General features: G+C 36.8%; 1 protein-coding gene and 1 non-coding gene across 4 annotated transcripts in view; one reads left to right on the forward strand and one right to left on the reverse strand.

Moving 5' to 3' along the window:
• Nucleotides 1-16,996, reverse strand: part of Terb1 (telomere repeat binding bouquet formation protein 1) — a 55,214-nt gene that overhangs the window by 35,827 nt on the left and 2,391 nt on the right. For all 3 annotated transcript variants that reach the window (XM_037206173.1, XM_037206172.1, XM_028884376.2), the window contains exons 2-8: nucleotides 16,708-16,764; nucleotides 10,387-10,497; nucleotides 9,848-9,976; nucleotides 8,633-8,764; nucleotides 7,021-7,081; nucleotides 6,818-6,933; nucleotides 6,597-6,719 (exon numbers count right to left, since the gene is read on the reverse strand). In XM_037206173.1, coding sequence (XP_037062068.1) covers nucleotides 6,597-6,719; nucleotides 6,818-6,933; nucleotides 7,021-7,081; nucleotides 8,633-8,764; nucleotides 9,848-9,976; nucleotides 10,387-10,497; nucleotides 16,708-16,738 — 703 coding nt within the window. In that variant the 5' untranslated portion in view covers nucleotides 16,739-16,764. The remainder of the gene's footprint in view (nucleotides 1-6,596; nucleotides 6,720-6,817; nucleotides 6,934-7,020; nucleotides 7,082-8,632; nucleotides 8,765-9,847; nucleotides 9,977-10,386; nucleotides 10,498-16,707; nucleotides 16,765-16,996) is intronic.
• LOC114703555 lies at nucleotides 16,824-16,925 on the forward strand. The gene has a single exon (XR_003736144.1). It is a non-coding gene; the product is annotated as a U6 spliceosomal RNA (small nuclear RNA).

The raw sequence follows: 16,996 nt of genomic DNA on the forward strand, positions 1-16,996 counted from the left end.
AGGTCTCACTATTTACCCCAGGCTGGCTTAACTCTTAGGATTCTCTTGCTGCTTATTCCCAAGTGATATTATAGTCATGTGCAACCACACCCTCATTTGAAAGTAATGTTGATGAAAAAGTATCCCCTGCGGCTCCAAGTCAGTATCTCTACAGCTCCTATCCTAGAAACAGGCTTATGACCAATGGTGATGAGGCTAGTAGTTAAGATCCTGTCACAATTTTTTTCCTAGTTTAGCCTTGTTCCAAGGATGATGATTTAAAAGCCAAGATGATTAAAAACAAAAACTGACTTTTGTATTGTGAATAAAAGGGATATTAACATAAAATAATATCACATCCAGAATTTAACACTATTCACTTATTTGGTACTAGTGACTGAAATCAGAAACATCTACACAGAACATAAGCACTCTACCACTGAGCTACATCTCCTACCACCCCTTTCCAAAAACATATTTTGTATTTATTTGACTAACTTCTTTTTGGAGATAGTAGTAGTAGTTTCTCAATTAGTCCAGGGTGGCACTGAACTCCTAATGTTGCCAAGACTGACCTTTAACTCCTGATTTCCCTGCTTCCACCACTGCTGGGATTACAAAATTTATGCTGCTGTCTTAGAAAGAAAATGAAACATTTTACAATGTAAAAAAAAAAATTCTAGTTTTTATTTATATGGAATGTATTTTTATTTAAATTTATTTATATGGGAAGTGTGGAAACTGCATATGTCATGGTCGGCATAAGGAAGTCAGAGAACAACTTGTGAAGTTGGTTCTCACTTTCTACCATGTGGGACCTTGGGAATGAACTCAGTGTCAGGTTTGGCAGCAAGCACCTTTCCCCACTAATTTCATTGGCCTTAAAACAAACAAAAAAACCTTCACTTAAAAAATTTTGTTATTTTTACATTTATTTATTCATGTGCATATGTACACATGTACCACAACACACACGTGGAGGTCAGATGACAACTTTCAGAACATGGTTTTCAACTTACATGATATGAATCCTGGGAATCAAACTCAGATAGTCAGACTTAATGAATGGTAAGAGTCTTTACCCAGTGAGCCATCTTGTCATCTTGGTTTTTTTCTTTAGAGTGGGGGCTGGTGGCATGGTTTTTTTGAGACAAGGCTTCTCTGTGTAGCCCTGGCTGTCCTGGAACTCACCCTGTAGAACAGGATCTCACAGAGATCCACCTACATCTGCCTCTCCAGTACTGGGATTAAAAGCATGCACCACCTGGCTTGCTGTCGTGGTTTTAAGGACAAGCACATGTTTTCAATATTATAATGACTACAAGACAGCTTCTTCACTACACAGTATTTTTAATTAATTTTTTTCAAAAAGTGAGGTTTTTTTCCTTGTTTGTGGTTTTCAAAGTCTAGCTTTTATTTTTCCTTTTTGAGATGAGGTCTCATGTAGCCTAACACATTCTGGACTCTGCAGGTGCCTGCATAGATGTAGCACATATAGACAAGCAAGCACCCTACACATGAACATTATAAATCTCCTCACAATTTAGATATTTCTCCAACATTTTGCTGTGTTAGTCAACTTTATTGCAGTGACAACATACTTAAATTAACTTATAAGGAAAACATTTTACTTTGGGCCATCATTTTAGAGATTACAGTCTATGATTTGTGGCTCTGGAGCCTATGGCAAGGCAGTACGCATCATAGTAAGACATAAATAGGTTATAAAGGAAACTGATCACCTGTTGGAGCCAGGGAGGCAAAAACAGAGAGGAGCAAGGGTTTTTACATTCTCTTCAATGGTGCATCTCAATGACTTATTTCCATTAGGACCTACATCCTAAAGATTCCATGAATTTCCCATGAGCTATTTCCAAATAGCACTATAAACTGAGGACAAAACCTTCAATACATGGGTCTTTGGGAGACACTTATTAAAATAATTGTACAGGCATTGCATATATTTCATTAAATTTACAGCTAAGCATTTAGTCAAGTATTTTCATTTTTTGAGATATAGTATCTATCTTTAGCTCAGGCTAGTCTCTAATTCACTATTCATTATGGTCTCAAAATCCTCCTGACTCAGCCTCTCAAGTGCTGGAATGACTGTGTGTCATACTATCTGTCTTGTTTTTTACCCCCAGATTTATCTTTTATTTCATGTATATGCATGCCTGCCTGTATGTATGTGTACCATGTGCATTTCTGGTGCCCATGGAGGCCAAAAAGAGGGCATTGAATCCTCTAGATCTAGAGTTACAGTTGTGAACTGCCATGTGGGTTATGAGAATTGAATCTGGGTCTTCTGTAAGAGTAGCCAGTACTCTTAACTTTTGATCCATTTCTTTAGTCCCAGGCTAGATTTTTTTTTTAAAGCATACTATTATAAATGATGGGGGCTGGGGAAATGGCACAATGGGTAAAGCACTTGCCAGCAAGCATGAGGATCTAAGTTCGGATCACCAATAACTACATCAAAGCTGCTCAAGGCACTGTGTACCTAGAGCCCCATTGTAGATGTAACCAATCGTCTTATTAAAATAAGAAACACAGAGCCAATGTAAAAGAGAAAGCCGAGATGTCAGAGCTCAGAGCTAAAATCTTACCTCCTGCAGTGCTCCTAGCTTCTCTGAGAGAGCTTCTTCCTGTTTGTCTGTCTTTAGTCTTTCTGTTCTGCCTTCTCATTGGTTGTAAACCCAACCACATGAATGCCTCATCACTGCCTGTAAGTACCGCCCTCCAGGTCTTAAAGGCATATGTCTCCAATACTGGCTGTATCCCTGAACACACAGAAATCTACCTAGCTCTTCTAACCACCACGCTCTTGCTATGGCTCTAATAGCTCTGACCCCAAGGCAACTTTATTTATTAATATACAATTAAAATCACATTTCAGTACAAATGAAATATCACCATACCCCAGTGCTGGGGAAGCAAAGATAGGCAGGTTCCAGGGGCTTGCTGGTCAGTAAGTCTAGCTGAAACAAAAAGCTCCAATTTCACTGAAAGACCTTGTCTCAAAAAGTATGGTAAAGAGTGACAGAGGAAGATACCCAAAGTTATTCCTTGACCTCCTTGGAATACACAAAGAAGTGTACCTGTAGCCACATAATTAATATAAGCATATACCCTCAACAGACACAAATGACAGTTTGAGGTTCAATAATTTGTTGGGACATATAGAAATACAATTGATTTTGTATGTCCTTATATCCTGCAATCTACCTAAAATCACAATTAGCTATAGTTGTGTGTCTGGATATGATACTATCACATCACTTATGGGAAAATTCCTTCATTTTAATCTCTATGAATTTTATTTCACTTTCTTGTCTTATTTCAATGGCTAGAAATATCCAATAAAATATTAAATAAAAATAATGAGAATAGCAGTTACATGTAGCATTATATATAGCCCTTTATCACATTAAGTATGTTCCCTTCCATTCCTAGTTTACCAAGAGTTCTTATTATGAAGACATATATTATGCATAATACTTTTCTTCTAATTATTAAGATTATCATATAGTTTTTTTCTAACCTGTGATTTATGGTTTTATAATGTTAAACCAATCTTGCATTTCTTTGAGATAGACCACTTAGTCATAATGTATTATCTTTTTTCCATATAGTTAGATTTTTAGAAAATACTTTTTGAATTCATACTAGCCTGGAACTCCTTATGTAGATCAGGATAGACTCAACTGATGGTAATCATCCTGACTTGATTTTTAAATATTATTAATATTAATATTTATTATTAGATATTTTTATATCTAAGGCTGGGAATGTAACTCAGAATTGGTTAGAATGCTTGTCAAGCATCCACAGATCAGTGGGTTAAACTTCTAGCAGCACATAAACCAAGAATGATGGTGCACATTTGTAATTCCAGTATTTGGGTGGTAGAGGCAGAAGTTCAGGAGTTCAACATTATCCTTGACTACATAGAGAATTTGAAGCCAAGCAGATTATATGAGGCTTTATCTCATATAAGTAAACAGTATTTTTATTTCTATGTGCATAATAGATATTGACCTATAAATTTGTTGTAATGGCTTCTTTCAGCTTGGGTGTAATGCTAGCCTTATAGAATGTATTCGGAAGTGTTTCTTCCACTTCTTATTCTAGAATTTTTTTGGGGGTGGTGGGTTCCAAAAAGTAGAATTCACCATAAAATTATCAGGCTTTGAAATTCTCCTATATTTACTACAACTTTAATTTATGAATTCCGTCTCTTTGATATAAAACTATGGAGTCAGGTGTGATAGCACACACCTGTAATCTTAGCACTTAAGAGGTGGAAGGGGAAAACCAGTTCAAGGCCAGTCTCAGCTACACAGCAAGTTCAAAGCTAGTCTGAGCTACATAAAACCCTGTCTTGAAAAAAATAACAAACATGGGGCTGGAGAGATGGCTCATTGGTTACGAGAACTCTCTTCTCTTGAAGGGAGGAGATGTTGATTCATTCCCAGCACCCACATGGCAGCTCACAACTGAACTCCAATTGCAGGGGCATTTACACCCTCTTCTGGTCTCCAAAGGTGTAGCACATATGAGCATACAAGCAAAGACTCATACTCATCAAAATTAAGAAAGAAAAAAAACACAAAAAAATAAAAAAAGGACAAACAAAACCAATAGAGGAATATTCAAGTTATCTATTTCTTTGGAGTAAGTTCTAGTAATTTCTATATTTTTAAAGAATTTGCCCAATTCATTAGAATTGTCTAATTGCATGGTGTAAAACTGTTTCTACTATTATTTTGTTAAATTCTGATAGTTCTTGAGTGAGGGATGGAGAGCTGACTCAGCAGTTAAGAGAACTGTCTGCCCTTCCAGCAGACACAGGTTTGATTCCTAGCACTCAAGAGGTAGCTCTGTATAACTGTATCTCCAATCCCATGGAATCTAACTACCTCTGCTGGCCTCCAATGGCACCAGGCATACATGTAGAAAACAGGCATACATGCAGATACACACTCATACACATCAAATAAAAACAAGGAAACATAATATAGAGAGAGTGATGTCACTTTTCATGGTAATTTAGATTGATAATTTAGATCTTTTGTAGGGGGGTAGGTTGGGGAGGTTGAATATAGTGCATCATACTGTAGCCTAGTCTGGCCAGAAACTCACTATATATGTAACTCAGACGAGCACGAACTTTCAGCCATCCTTATCCCTCAGCTTTCCACAACCTCCAGAAATCCAAGTCTTTAATAACCACATATTTGGCTATCAGTCATCTTTTCTAGTTTTTTTTCTTTTGTTCATTTATTTTTAAAAATTATATTTATGCTCTGACCAGGGAAGCAGATCAGTACCTTGCTTAGCTATCAGTAGAAAAGCTTCCTCCTGCAGAGACCCATAGCCAGACATTATGCAGAGAGAGAGAGAGACTTTGGAATACTCAGCCCTAAACAGGATCTCTCTACCAAATCCCTCCCCCTCAGGGCTCTAGAAACCCCTAGGAAGAAGAAGTAGAAAAAGTATAAGATCCAAAGGATAGAGGACACCAAGAAAACAAGGCCGTCTGAATTAACATGAACAAAGCTCATATGTACTCACAGAAACTGAGGCAGCATGCACAGGCCTGAACTAGGTCCTCTGAATATATACTATGGCTTTAGCATTTTTATGGGATTCCTGAGTAAGAAACCAAGTGGGTCTCTGATTCTTGTGTCTTATCTTGGATTCATTTCTTCTTGTTTCTTTGTCTTGCCCAACTCTGATGTTATAGTTTTTAACCTTATATATTTTTATTTTGGTATATTTTAATTTTTTTAAAAGGATAAGTATTAAATATAAAAATTTGTATTTATTATAATGGAGTTGTGTGTGTATAAACACACACATACATGCACATGCACTATAGGGGTCATAGAACAATTTTGTGGAGTCATTTCTCTCCTTGCACCTTAATGTAGGTTCTGAGGATCATCAGACTTGCATCATATTGAAGGAGAAGAACCTTTACAGACTGAGCCATCTCAATAACCCCATAATTTTTTTTTCATTTCTAATTTAATTCCATTTTGGTTAAATTGTACATCCTGTGGGGTTTTAGTTTCATTATTTCATTGCACTGTTTTATGAGGGTATTTAGAAAGGTTAAAACAAAAACAAACTATATTGCAGGATAGGGATAGTGGTTCATATTTATATTTCCAGAACTTAGGAAGTATGGAAGAAGGATCATGAACTCAAGGTCATCTTTTGTTATACAGAGAGATCAATAAGCCAGTCTGGGCTACAGGAGATCAGTCTCAAACCCCACCTCCCAAGAAACAAAAATGCTGCTGTAACCATCTTTCCAATGTCCTCCCAGTAATATCTACTTCCAAGATTGTCTTATCTTCAAAAGTCTAGCCAAGAACTCAAGGCAGAGGAAGATCAGAATCTGTTTGAAGCCAGCCTAGTCTATATAGTGAGTTCCAGGCCAGCCAGGGCTATACAGTAAGACCCTTTCTCAAACAAAACAAAACAAGTCTAAATACATCCAAAATGGTACAATTAGAAGCATCAAACTCTTAATTGAGTTTAATAGTTTTTGTTATGCTTTGAAATACAGTTCTTAATGTACAGCCTGGAAAATAATAAATACTTACTATTATTTGCAAGAGTAAGTCCAATAAATGAGCATATAGGGCGAATTATCTCAGGTTTCATACAATTCATTAGCCATTCATTAGCATATGGGAAAAGTGAACAACAAAGTATTTGATTCTCATCTGAAAGGAGGAAAGCCAACCATGTTTTAATTAGACTTTTGCAGAATATCAGTCACCATTTGTTTTCATATTTGTATTTAAGTAGTTGAAATAATTACCATTTTGAGGATTGTTGACACAGACACACAGAGTACTACACACTGAAGACCACAACAGATAACTCTGGAAAACATTATTATCTGACAAATTCAACTCATAATTTGAAAGAACTGTCCTATTGGATTAAAAAGAAAAGGTAGTAAATTATTATAAATGCACTAATGTCCTAAACAATGAATAATAAGACATTTTTTTTACTTACCTGAACAACTGTGACAGAACTTCAATACAACCTGTTTCTCTTACAAGCGTTTGTCCATTCCCTTTAAAAATAGCCATATATTACATGAATATAACTTTTTTTTAAAGATTTATTTATTTATTTATTAGGTATACAGTGTTCTGCCCGCATGTATGTCTGCAGGCCAGAAGAGGGCACCAGATCTCATTACAGATGGCTGTGAACCACCATGTGGTTGCTGGGAATTGAACTCAGGACCTCTGAAGGAACAGTCAGTGCTCTTAACCTCTGAGCCATCTCTCCAGCCCACATGAATATAACTTTTATTTAAAAATAATTTTGTAAAAATTAAGACATTTAAAATATTTTAATTAGCTTGTAAGCTACTTTAAAGTATTACAAAGTATACAGAATTACAGTAGGAAAAAAAGAAAACCTACAATCAAGGGGCTGGAGAGATGGCTCAGCAGTTAAGAGAACTTTCTATTCTTCCAGAGGACCTGGGATCAATTCCCAGCACCCACATGGTGACTTACAACTCCAGTTCCAAGGGATCTGATGTCCTCTTATGGTCTTTGTGGGTACCAGGCATGCACATAGTTAGTATACAGATATACACATAGGCAAAACATCCATACACATAAAATTTTGATTTTTTTAAAAAACTCTACAACCAGTTTTATTATGGAAAATATACTATGCTTAGCAATTTACAGCTTTGTTTTTCCTCTAAAAATTACAAAATGCTTTAGTTATAGTTTTGTTACTATATGAAAAGAATCTCCAAAGTAGAAAAAATACAAATCTTTTTCAGGTTTTCCAAAGTAGAAAAAACAACCTCGAAGCAATTCAAGTACCTAACAATTTCAAGAATTAAATGAAGGAAGTTTTTAAAAAATGAAGAGGTTGGGTAGATTGATGAGTCAGTAAAGTGGCAGCATAAGGAACTGAGTTTGATCCTCAGCACTCATGTAAAAAATAAATAAAAAGCCAGGCACAGTACATTGTGTTTGATCCCTGGGGCTTGCTGGGCAGTCAGTCTAGTCAGATTCAGTGAGAGACCCTGTCTCAAAAACAAGAGGTGGAAACTGATTGAGGGAGATATCCCATATCAATCTCCAGCTTCTGCACCAAGCACACTCTACATGCATATGTACAAACATACACACGCAAAGTCCTAACAGGTAGACATGGACACTTATACTATATTTTCAGCTTTTCAATAAATCTAAAGTTATCTCAAGATAAATGCCATTGGGGTATAATACAGTAAATCTTGTAACAAAATGATCAGTTCAGTGAAAAGTCAAACAATTAATTAAATATTTGTTTTCTTTTTAAAGATTAAGTAGTACAAATCACTTTACTATTTCTTAAAACTAATAAATATCAAGTGATTACCATATACTATTAATTCCTTCCTTAGAGTTAGTATCTCTTGCATGTTAATGAGATTAGAAAGTCACTAATACATTTGGGAAGCAGAGGCAGGTGGATCTCCATAGTCTACATAGTGAAACTGTCTAAAAAAAAATAAAGGCACCTATATAACAATGGCTAGAATAAAAGTATTAGTGACTATTCCATAAAATATAATAAAATATTTTAAACATTCATTAGAGAACATACTTACTATTATTTGAAACCAGAACCAAAAGAACATAGATGGACATTCTTTTCAAATTTGTGTTTGAATCGTCATTAGATAAGAGCAAAATTAAATCTTGAAATAATTCTGAAGTACACAAAGTTTGCTGACAGTAAACTGAAACATAAAATACAATTTTCATTTTAATATATTAGCACAAAAATACACAGAACAAAATACAAAGTTGTTGAAATAGGGATGCTTCTTAACTAGATGTAATTTAGCTGTCATATATTAGAAACAATAACATTTATGAAAACATGATATGTGCTTAACAAACCAAATGAGCAATTTTAAAAAAAATTTTATTTATTCTATATGCATTGGTGTTTTGCCATGGGTGTTGGGTCCTCTGGAACTATAGTCACAGACAGTTGCTGCCATACGATTGCTGGGAGTAGAACACCGGTCCTCTGAAAGAGTAGTCAGTGCTCTTAACCACTGAGCCATCTCTCCAGCACCCCTTAAAATTTTTTTTAAATTACATTTATTTATTTACTTGTGTGTATGCACACATGCATGAGCGTGTGTGCCCACCCACAGGTGCAGACATGCCACAATGCTCTTATGGGTCAAAGCACAACTAACTTATGGGAGTTAGTTCTCTCTTTCCTTCATATGAGTTTCATACATCAAACTTAGACAAGCACCTTTAACTACTGAGCCAGGCAGCCAGTTGCAAATCAACACTATCTTAATCAAAATGACTTGGTCTAAGCTCCAAAGCAAACATTAAAATACTCTAGAATTGCCAATAAAATCCTAACCAAATAAAAAAAAATGCAAATCAGACCAAGTAAAGTAAAAAGTGAGACCAAGTGAGAAAACTAGCAAAAAACAAAGCAAGAAAAAAACTTTAAAAAATTCATATATCTACTTTGGAAAACAGAGGGTCAGGCAATATCTATGATATTTATGAAGACTTTTAGAGGTACAAAATCTTCCAAGCTCAAAAGTAACAATAAGCATGTTGCAATCCCAATACTTAGGAAGCAAAACAGGAGAACTTTGCATTCAAGGCCAGCCTGTGCTTTATAGTAACCCTAACTCAAAAAAGAAAAAAGAACTCCACTGGAAACAAACAAAATAACCCTAAAAAATAAGAGTAAAGCCAGGTGTGGTGGCATTCACCTTTAAGTAAAGAGAAAACATTTTAAATATTTTAAATTAAGGACATAAAAATAAAATTTTATATTTTACCATTTTCTTCTGCAATAGATCCTAATGTGTATAAGGCTGCTTCTTTTACCAAGCTATGCTCACTTGACTTTGCAAGATTTTTTACAAACATCAAACCACCAATTTCCCGGAAATAAACACCTGCATCACCTGTAGGATTTGCAGATAAAACAAGATAGACATTAAAATTACTTTGATTATTCTGTTAAGGATAAGAAAATCAAATGGATAAAGTAATATAACGTACATTAAGTAGAAGAGAAACAGCCATGCATATTAGTATATTACAGTAGTACAAAACTGGAATCAGAGTAGGCCATGGGTTGTGGTGGTACATTCGTGCAGTCCCAATGCTGGGGAGACTGACAGGAGGATCAAGAATTAGAGACCAGGCTGTGTAGTTACTTCAGGAAATGAGATGAAAGAAAGAGAGGAAGAAGAGAGGGAGAGGGAGGCATAGACAGAAAGAGAGAGATGGAGAGAGAGAAAGAGAAAAAGAGAAAGGAAAAGAAAAAAGAAAAATAATAGAATTATGAATAAAGTTCATTATTATGTCTTACTGTTTTGTTGACAAACTGAATGAATAGTGATCAAAACTTCCTTTTGTGACAAAGGGTTGCCCATGTGATACTTCAGACATTCTAACAGTAAATTCAGGTCAGTCTTCATTTCTACCGGAGAAAAATTATTTTAAAACCAGTTTTCTTTCAAAGATCAATAATTCAAATTCTATTTTATAATTACACACCTTTGAAATGTTTTTAAAATAAGCATATATTTGCTTTATAATCTAAGAAATATACTTAAGATATTTTAAGTGAACTGATTTTCTTTTTTTTTTTTTTTTTTTTTTTTTTTGGTTTTTTGAGACAGGGTTTCTCTGTGTAGCTTTGCGCCTTTCCTGGAACTCGCTTTGGAGACCAGGCTGGCCTCGAACTCACAGAGATCCGCCTGGCTCTGCCTCCCGAGTGCTGGGATTAAAGGCGTGCACCACCACCGCCCGGCGTGAACTGATATTTTAAATGAAAATACAACATATTAGAATTTATAGGATGCTAATGAAGCATATTTATGAGGAAATGTCTAGTACTAAATGCCTATGTTAGAAAAGAAAATGGTTGCTAATCAATGACCTTAGCTTCCATCTTAAGAAACTAGAAAAAGAGCAAACTCAGCCCAAAGTAAGCAAGGAAAAAAAAAAAAAAAACCTATACAGACAAAAGCTGAAGTCAGTGAAACAGAAAAATGAAAGAGAGTGAGACCAAAGAGATGGCTCAGTGGTTAAGAGCACTGGTTGCCCTCCAGAGGACCGGGGTTCAATTCCCAAGATCCACATGACAGATCACAATTGTCTGTAATCTAGTCTCAGGGGATCCAATACTGTCTTCTGACTTCACTCAGGCATCAGGCATGGACAAATATACATGCAAGCAAAACATCTATACACATAAAAATAAATTTAAAAATAAAAAAGAGAAGGTTCTTTAAAAAAATGATAAAACTGATAATTCTCTAGCCAGACTAATTTGATAACGGAGTACAGACAAAAATTACCAATATTAAATGAGAGAAGAGCCAGGTATGTTGGCTCACACCTATAATCCCAGCATTTAGGAGACCGAGGCAGAAGGATTTCCACAAATTCAAGGGCTATATAGTGGGTTCCAGTCGAGTCTGAAGATATTCAAAAGGAAGTATTATGCACAATTTCATAGAGATTCAATGACTTAGATGAAATAGAAAAAAAAATTGCTTTCAAAGATGTAAATCATGCACACACATCCAAGAACAGATTATCTGAATAATATATTTAAGAAAGAAGCTGAAATCATAGTTACAAAGCTTCCCACAATGAAAATTCCAGTTTCAGATGATTTCATTTGAAAACTCCACCAAACATTTAAAGAAGAAATAGTATCTAAAAGGTTAAATAGTACCTAAAATGTTACTTCCTAATTAAAAAGTAGGTTTTACTATACTCTACACTGATCTCAAACTTAAGATCCTCATGCTTCAGCCTCTTCAGTAACCAGGGGCACACCACTATGCCTGGCTTCCCAACTTATTTTGAGGTTGGCATTACCTTTGTATCAAAACCAAAACCATTAGAAAGAGAAAACTATAAACCAATATCCCTCATGAACATACATGTAAAAAAAAAATCTACTATTTTAGTAAGTTGACAATATATTAATAATGGTATATTAACAATATTTCATTGCACAAGTTGGTTTATCCAAGGAATACAGCATGGATTTCTTATTTGAAAGACATGTTATATTGAAAATCAGTCAATATAACATATCAAACTAAACTCAAATCCTTTTACTAGGTAAATCAAATGATTTATAGGTGTTGTTTTGTTTTTTTAAGTTTTTATTTCTTTTATTTTGGCTTTAAAAATATTTTATTACATTAAATTATTCATTTATTTATTTGTAAGGAGGCACATGTAGAAGTCAGACGATAATGTAGGAATCTGTTCTCTTCCTCTACCATGTGGGTCCCAGGGATCAAACTAAGGTTGTCAGACGTGGCAAGTGCCTTTACCAGCTGAGCCATCTTGCCTTCTTTGACATAAGTCTTGAACTAACATTTACAAGGGGTAGACTTAAAAATAGAAAGGCACATATTACAAAAATCTATGATATATAATACAAAGGTTATTACTGATTTGACTATGGACAAAAGCTGCTGTGGGATGGTCTGTATGTCAAATTGCTCTGATTGGTCAATAAATAAAACACTGATTGGCCAGCGGTCAGGCAGGAAGTAGGTGGGACAAGGAGAGAGGAGAATTCTGGGAAGCGGAAGGCTGAGGCAGAGAGACACTGCCAGCCGCAGCCATGACCAGCAGCATGTGAAGACACCGGTAAGCCACCAGCCACGTGGCGAGGTACAGATTTATGGAAATGGATTAATTTAAGCTATAAGAACAGTTAGCAAGAAGCCTGCCACGGCCATACAGTTTGTAAGCAATATAAGTCTCTGTGTTTACTTGGTTGGGTCTGAGCGGCTGTGGGACTGGCGGGTGACAAAGATTTGTCCTGACTGTGGGCAAGGCAGGAAAACTCTAGCAACAAAAAGCAAACATTTATTCATGATTATTGTATACATTAACAAATCAACGAGATAATAAGTTTGTATGGATATTAATGTCACATTAACAACACGCCAAAAAAATTGCAAATAGGGTATGGTGCTTTTCAGTTCTGGGCATTATGCAGGACTTCATTCCCTTCAGCACTTCTTCCTCACACTTTAAGATTTCCTATCATGGGGCTGGAGAGATGGCTCAGAGGTTAAGAGCACTGGCTGCTCTTCCAGAGGACCCAGGTTTAATTCCCAGCACCTACACGGCAGCTCACACTGTCTATAGTTCTGGTTACAGAGGATCCAGTACCCTCATACAGATATACTTGTAGGCAAAACACCAATGCACATAAAATACAAATAAATTATTTTTAAAAAAAGATTTCCTATCATATGTTCTTTCCCTTTTTAGCCAAAGTACCTTCTTTCATATACAATTATCACATTTCATCTTGATTTAACCTTTTTTGGGGCTGAGCAACCTAGTTTCTTCAATTCTCAAAGAAAAAACAAAAACTGAAGTGCACACAATACCAAAAGCAACAAGCAATAAAAGAAAACATGACAGAATAGACCTAAAATTTTAAATTTTTATTTTTTTGTTTTGTTTTGTTTTGTTTCCAAGAGAGGGTTTCTGTGTAGCCCTGGTTGTCCTGGAACTTGCTCTGTAGACCAGGCTGGCCTCGAACTCATAGAGATCCACCTGCCTCTGTCTCCTTGCCTCCTGAGTGCTGGTATTAAGGGTATGCACTACCACCAACTGGCTGTTTTGTTGTTTGTTTGTTTGTTTGTTTGTTTTAGACAGGGTCTCACTATATAGACCAGGCTGGACTTGAACATGCAGAGATCTGCCTGCCTCTACCTCTCCAGGGCTGGGATTAAAGGCATGTTCACCATCATACCAGGCTTTAAAATTTAAAACTGCTATGTAGATTTATGTAGAATGCAAAAGCAGCTCAATGTAGAAGGAAATATTTTCAAACCAGATATTCAATAGGAGTTTGTGTTCATCCTCTGAGATTGATCCCAGGATTTGCATGTCTGCTCACAGCTGTCTGTAACTCTAGTTTCAGGGGATCTAATACAGCCTTCTAACTTCTGTGGGCACGAAGTATACAAGTAATATACATGTAAACAAAATACCCATGTACATAAAATTGTTAAAATTAGTATATATGGGATGGGTAGAGGTCAGAAGATAACTGTGGGAGTTGGTTCTTTCCTTCTACTATGTGGATCCTGGAGAACAAACTCATGTTGTCAGGTTTAATGATCTTTACCCACTGAGCCATCTCACCACTTCTGAATACCTTTAGCCTGCTACCTATCTACCTACCTATCTACCTACCTACCTACCTACCTACCTACCTACCTACCTACCTACCTTGTCTTAATATGGTCCAGGCTGGTTTAATCTTGCTATGTAGCTAAAGATGAAATCTTGTGGGGGCTGGAGAGATAGCTCAGCAGTTAAGAGCACTGGCTGCTCTTCCAGAGGTCCTTAGTTCAATTCCCAGCAACCACATGGTGGCTCACAACCATCTGTAATGAGATCTGGTGCTCTCTTCTGGACTGCAGGGACACATGTAGGCAGAACACTATATACATAATAAATAAAGATGAACTCTTGCACCTTCTGCCTCCACCTCTTCACTTCTATAGTTCCTCTCAAACCTGTACTTGGGAGAGACCTGACTCTACAGCAGCAAGGTCTACAGCAGACCTCGAGCCACGTTCATTATCTTTGCATCCCTATATAGCTTCCCAGCTTCTACTCCTCAGCCCTCTTTAAAACTTCTTGAAGCCTGGTGTAGTGGTGCATGACTTTAATCCCAGCACTAGGAGGAGGCAGATCTCTGAGTTTAGGGTCAGCCTGCTCTACAAAGTAGGTTCCAGGACAGCCAGGGCTACACAGAGAAACCCTGCCTTGAAAATTAGAGAATAAAAATAAAAACAAACAAAAGCCCCAAAACAGAACTTCCTGAACTCTGCTGAGGCCTCTTTAACCTTTTGTAGTCAGATAGATAAACAGGTTCACTATGTGATGTGCAATGTGCGACCTGAGAGTTAATATTAGTAGTTGAAACTGGAACAATACAACCTGGTTTTGCCTGGGCAGGCTATTAATTAAGGTGGCACTATGTGGCAAATCAATGCCAATGAAGCCATTATACCTTGTGAACTTGCTGATAGTCAATAAATTCTGGGTTGGAGATATAGTTTAGTTGGTAAAACGCGTGCCTAACTTCAATTTCAAAAGCTCCAGTTTCAATCTCCAATACTACACAAAACAGTCATTACAGCAAATACCTATAATCCCAGCACTTGAGGCTTGGGAGCAGGTAGATCAGAAGTTTAAGGTCATCCTATGCCACATAATGAGCTTGAGGCCAGCTTGGACCACATGAAAGCCTGACTCAAAAAGCCAATTCTGACATTGTGGACAGTCACAAACATATCCATCTATATTGCTGACAGCACCCTCACAACAATGAGCTACCATGTCTAGGGACCATTGTTCTTTCATATTCTGCCAAATAAATCAACTATCTATGTCCCCCTCCCCCAACAGTCTCACTATATAGTCCTGGCTGGCCTAAAACTATGTAAACCAAGTGGCCTTGAACTCAGAGATCTGCCTGTCTCTGCTCCTGAGTGCTGGGATTAAAGGCAATGATCCACCATGCCTGGCTCATATGGCACTCTAAGTATCAGCATGATATTTCCCATGTCTGCTTCCTTATGCCAGGAATTACATGACAGGCACAAAGTAGGTGTCAATATGTATGCTATGACATAGTAATTTCCTTCATGTTAATATATCATCTTGCAAGAAAGCTCATTAAGATACAGGGTGGAAGCAGGGCAGTGGTGGTGCACACCTTTAATCTCAGCACTTGGGAGGCAGAGGCAGGCCTCTGTGAGTACAAGGCCAGCCTGGTCTACATTGTGAGTTGCTAGACAGTGAGAACTACAGAGAAATCCTATCTCAAAAAAGTAGGGGGAGGGGCAGGCATGGTGGTGCACCTTTAATCAGTCTCAGCACGTGAGAGGCAGAGACAGGTGGATCTCTGATTTCGAGGCCAGTCTGGTCTACAGATCTAGGTCTACAGTTGCAGGTCAGCCAGGACTATTACACGGAGAAACCTGTTTCAAAAAAAAAAAAAAAAAAAAAAAAAAAAAAAAACAGACTCAGGTTGAGGCTCCTTAGAAGTTAGGAAATAAACAACTTAGAAGATTCAGGAAGCCCCTGATATTAACCTCATATGCTAGGCCCCTCTTTTCCCAAGGTTATATAAAGGATAAGAACTTCTGAGAAACATCAGACCAAGAGTTGCTTCAAAGAAGCTTAGACCAACTAAACAAGTTGGAAGAGAGAGATCAACTGAGCTGCCTGAAAGAGATACTTTACAACCTGTCAAGCTGCCTGCAGTTTTCACGAGCTGTCACTCATGCTGGGGTGGACTTTTGATGATATAACTCCCTTTGAGTCATTTCTGCTTCTGTAAATAACTCCACACAATATGCCTATAAGTAACTCCAGTAAACTCACTGGCAAGTTGGATCTGGTGATATCCTTACTTTGGTCTATTGGCAATTCTCTATCTGGGGTAAGTAGATGTTTGTTCATGTCTCCCAGAGAGAGTGTCATATATGTAAATTGATGAATGATTCTTTCATTTTCTAGAGGCTGTTAGATATGATACACACACACACACAAAATACTACAATTACACAACTATAAAATATATAAAACTAATCCAATTACATGATTCACGGATTCTCACCTTGTATTTTCTTTGTGTTCTCACTTTCCATGCTTGTCTTTTTTTCTTATATTTCATCTAGAAGATAGGGTATTTTTAGTAAGATCAGCTTCTAAGAAATATTCTAGGCAGTATGCTTGCTTCAGTAGCACATATACTAAAACTGGAAAGATCCAGAGAAGATTAGCACAGCTCTTCACAAGGATGAGACACAAATTCATGAAGAAGTCCATGTTAAAAAAATTTGCAAGCATGAAATATTCTAGGCATGATGGTGCATATCTGTAATCTTCAGGCAGGAAAGCGGGTG

This window comes from Peromyscus leucopus, chromosome 5, assembly GCF_004664715.2.
Source record: "Peromyscus leucopus breed LL Stock chromosome 5, UCI_PerLeu_2.1, whole genome shotgun sequence".
NCBI classification, from domain to species: Eukaryota; Metazoa; Chordata; class Mammalia; order Rodentia; family Cricetidae; genus Peromyscus; species Peromyscus leucopus.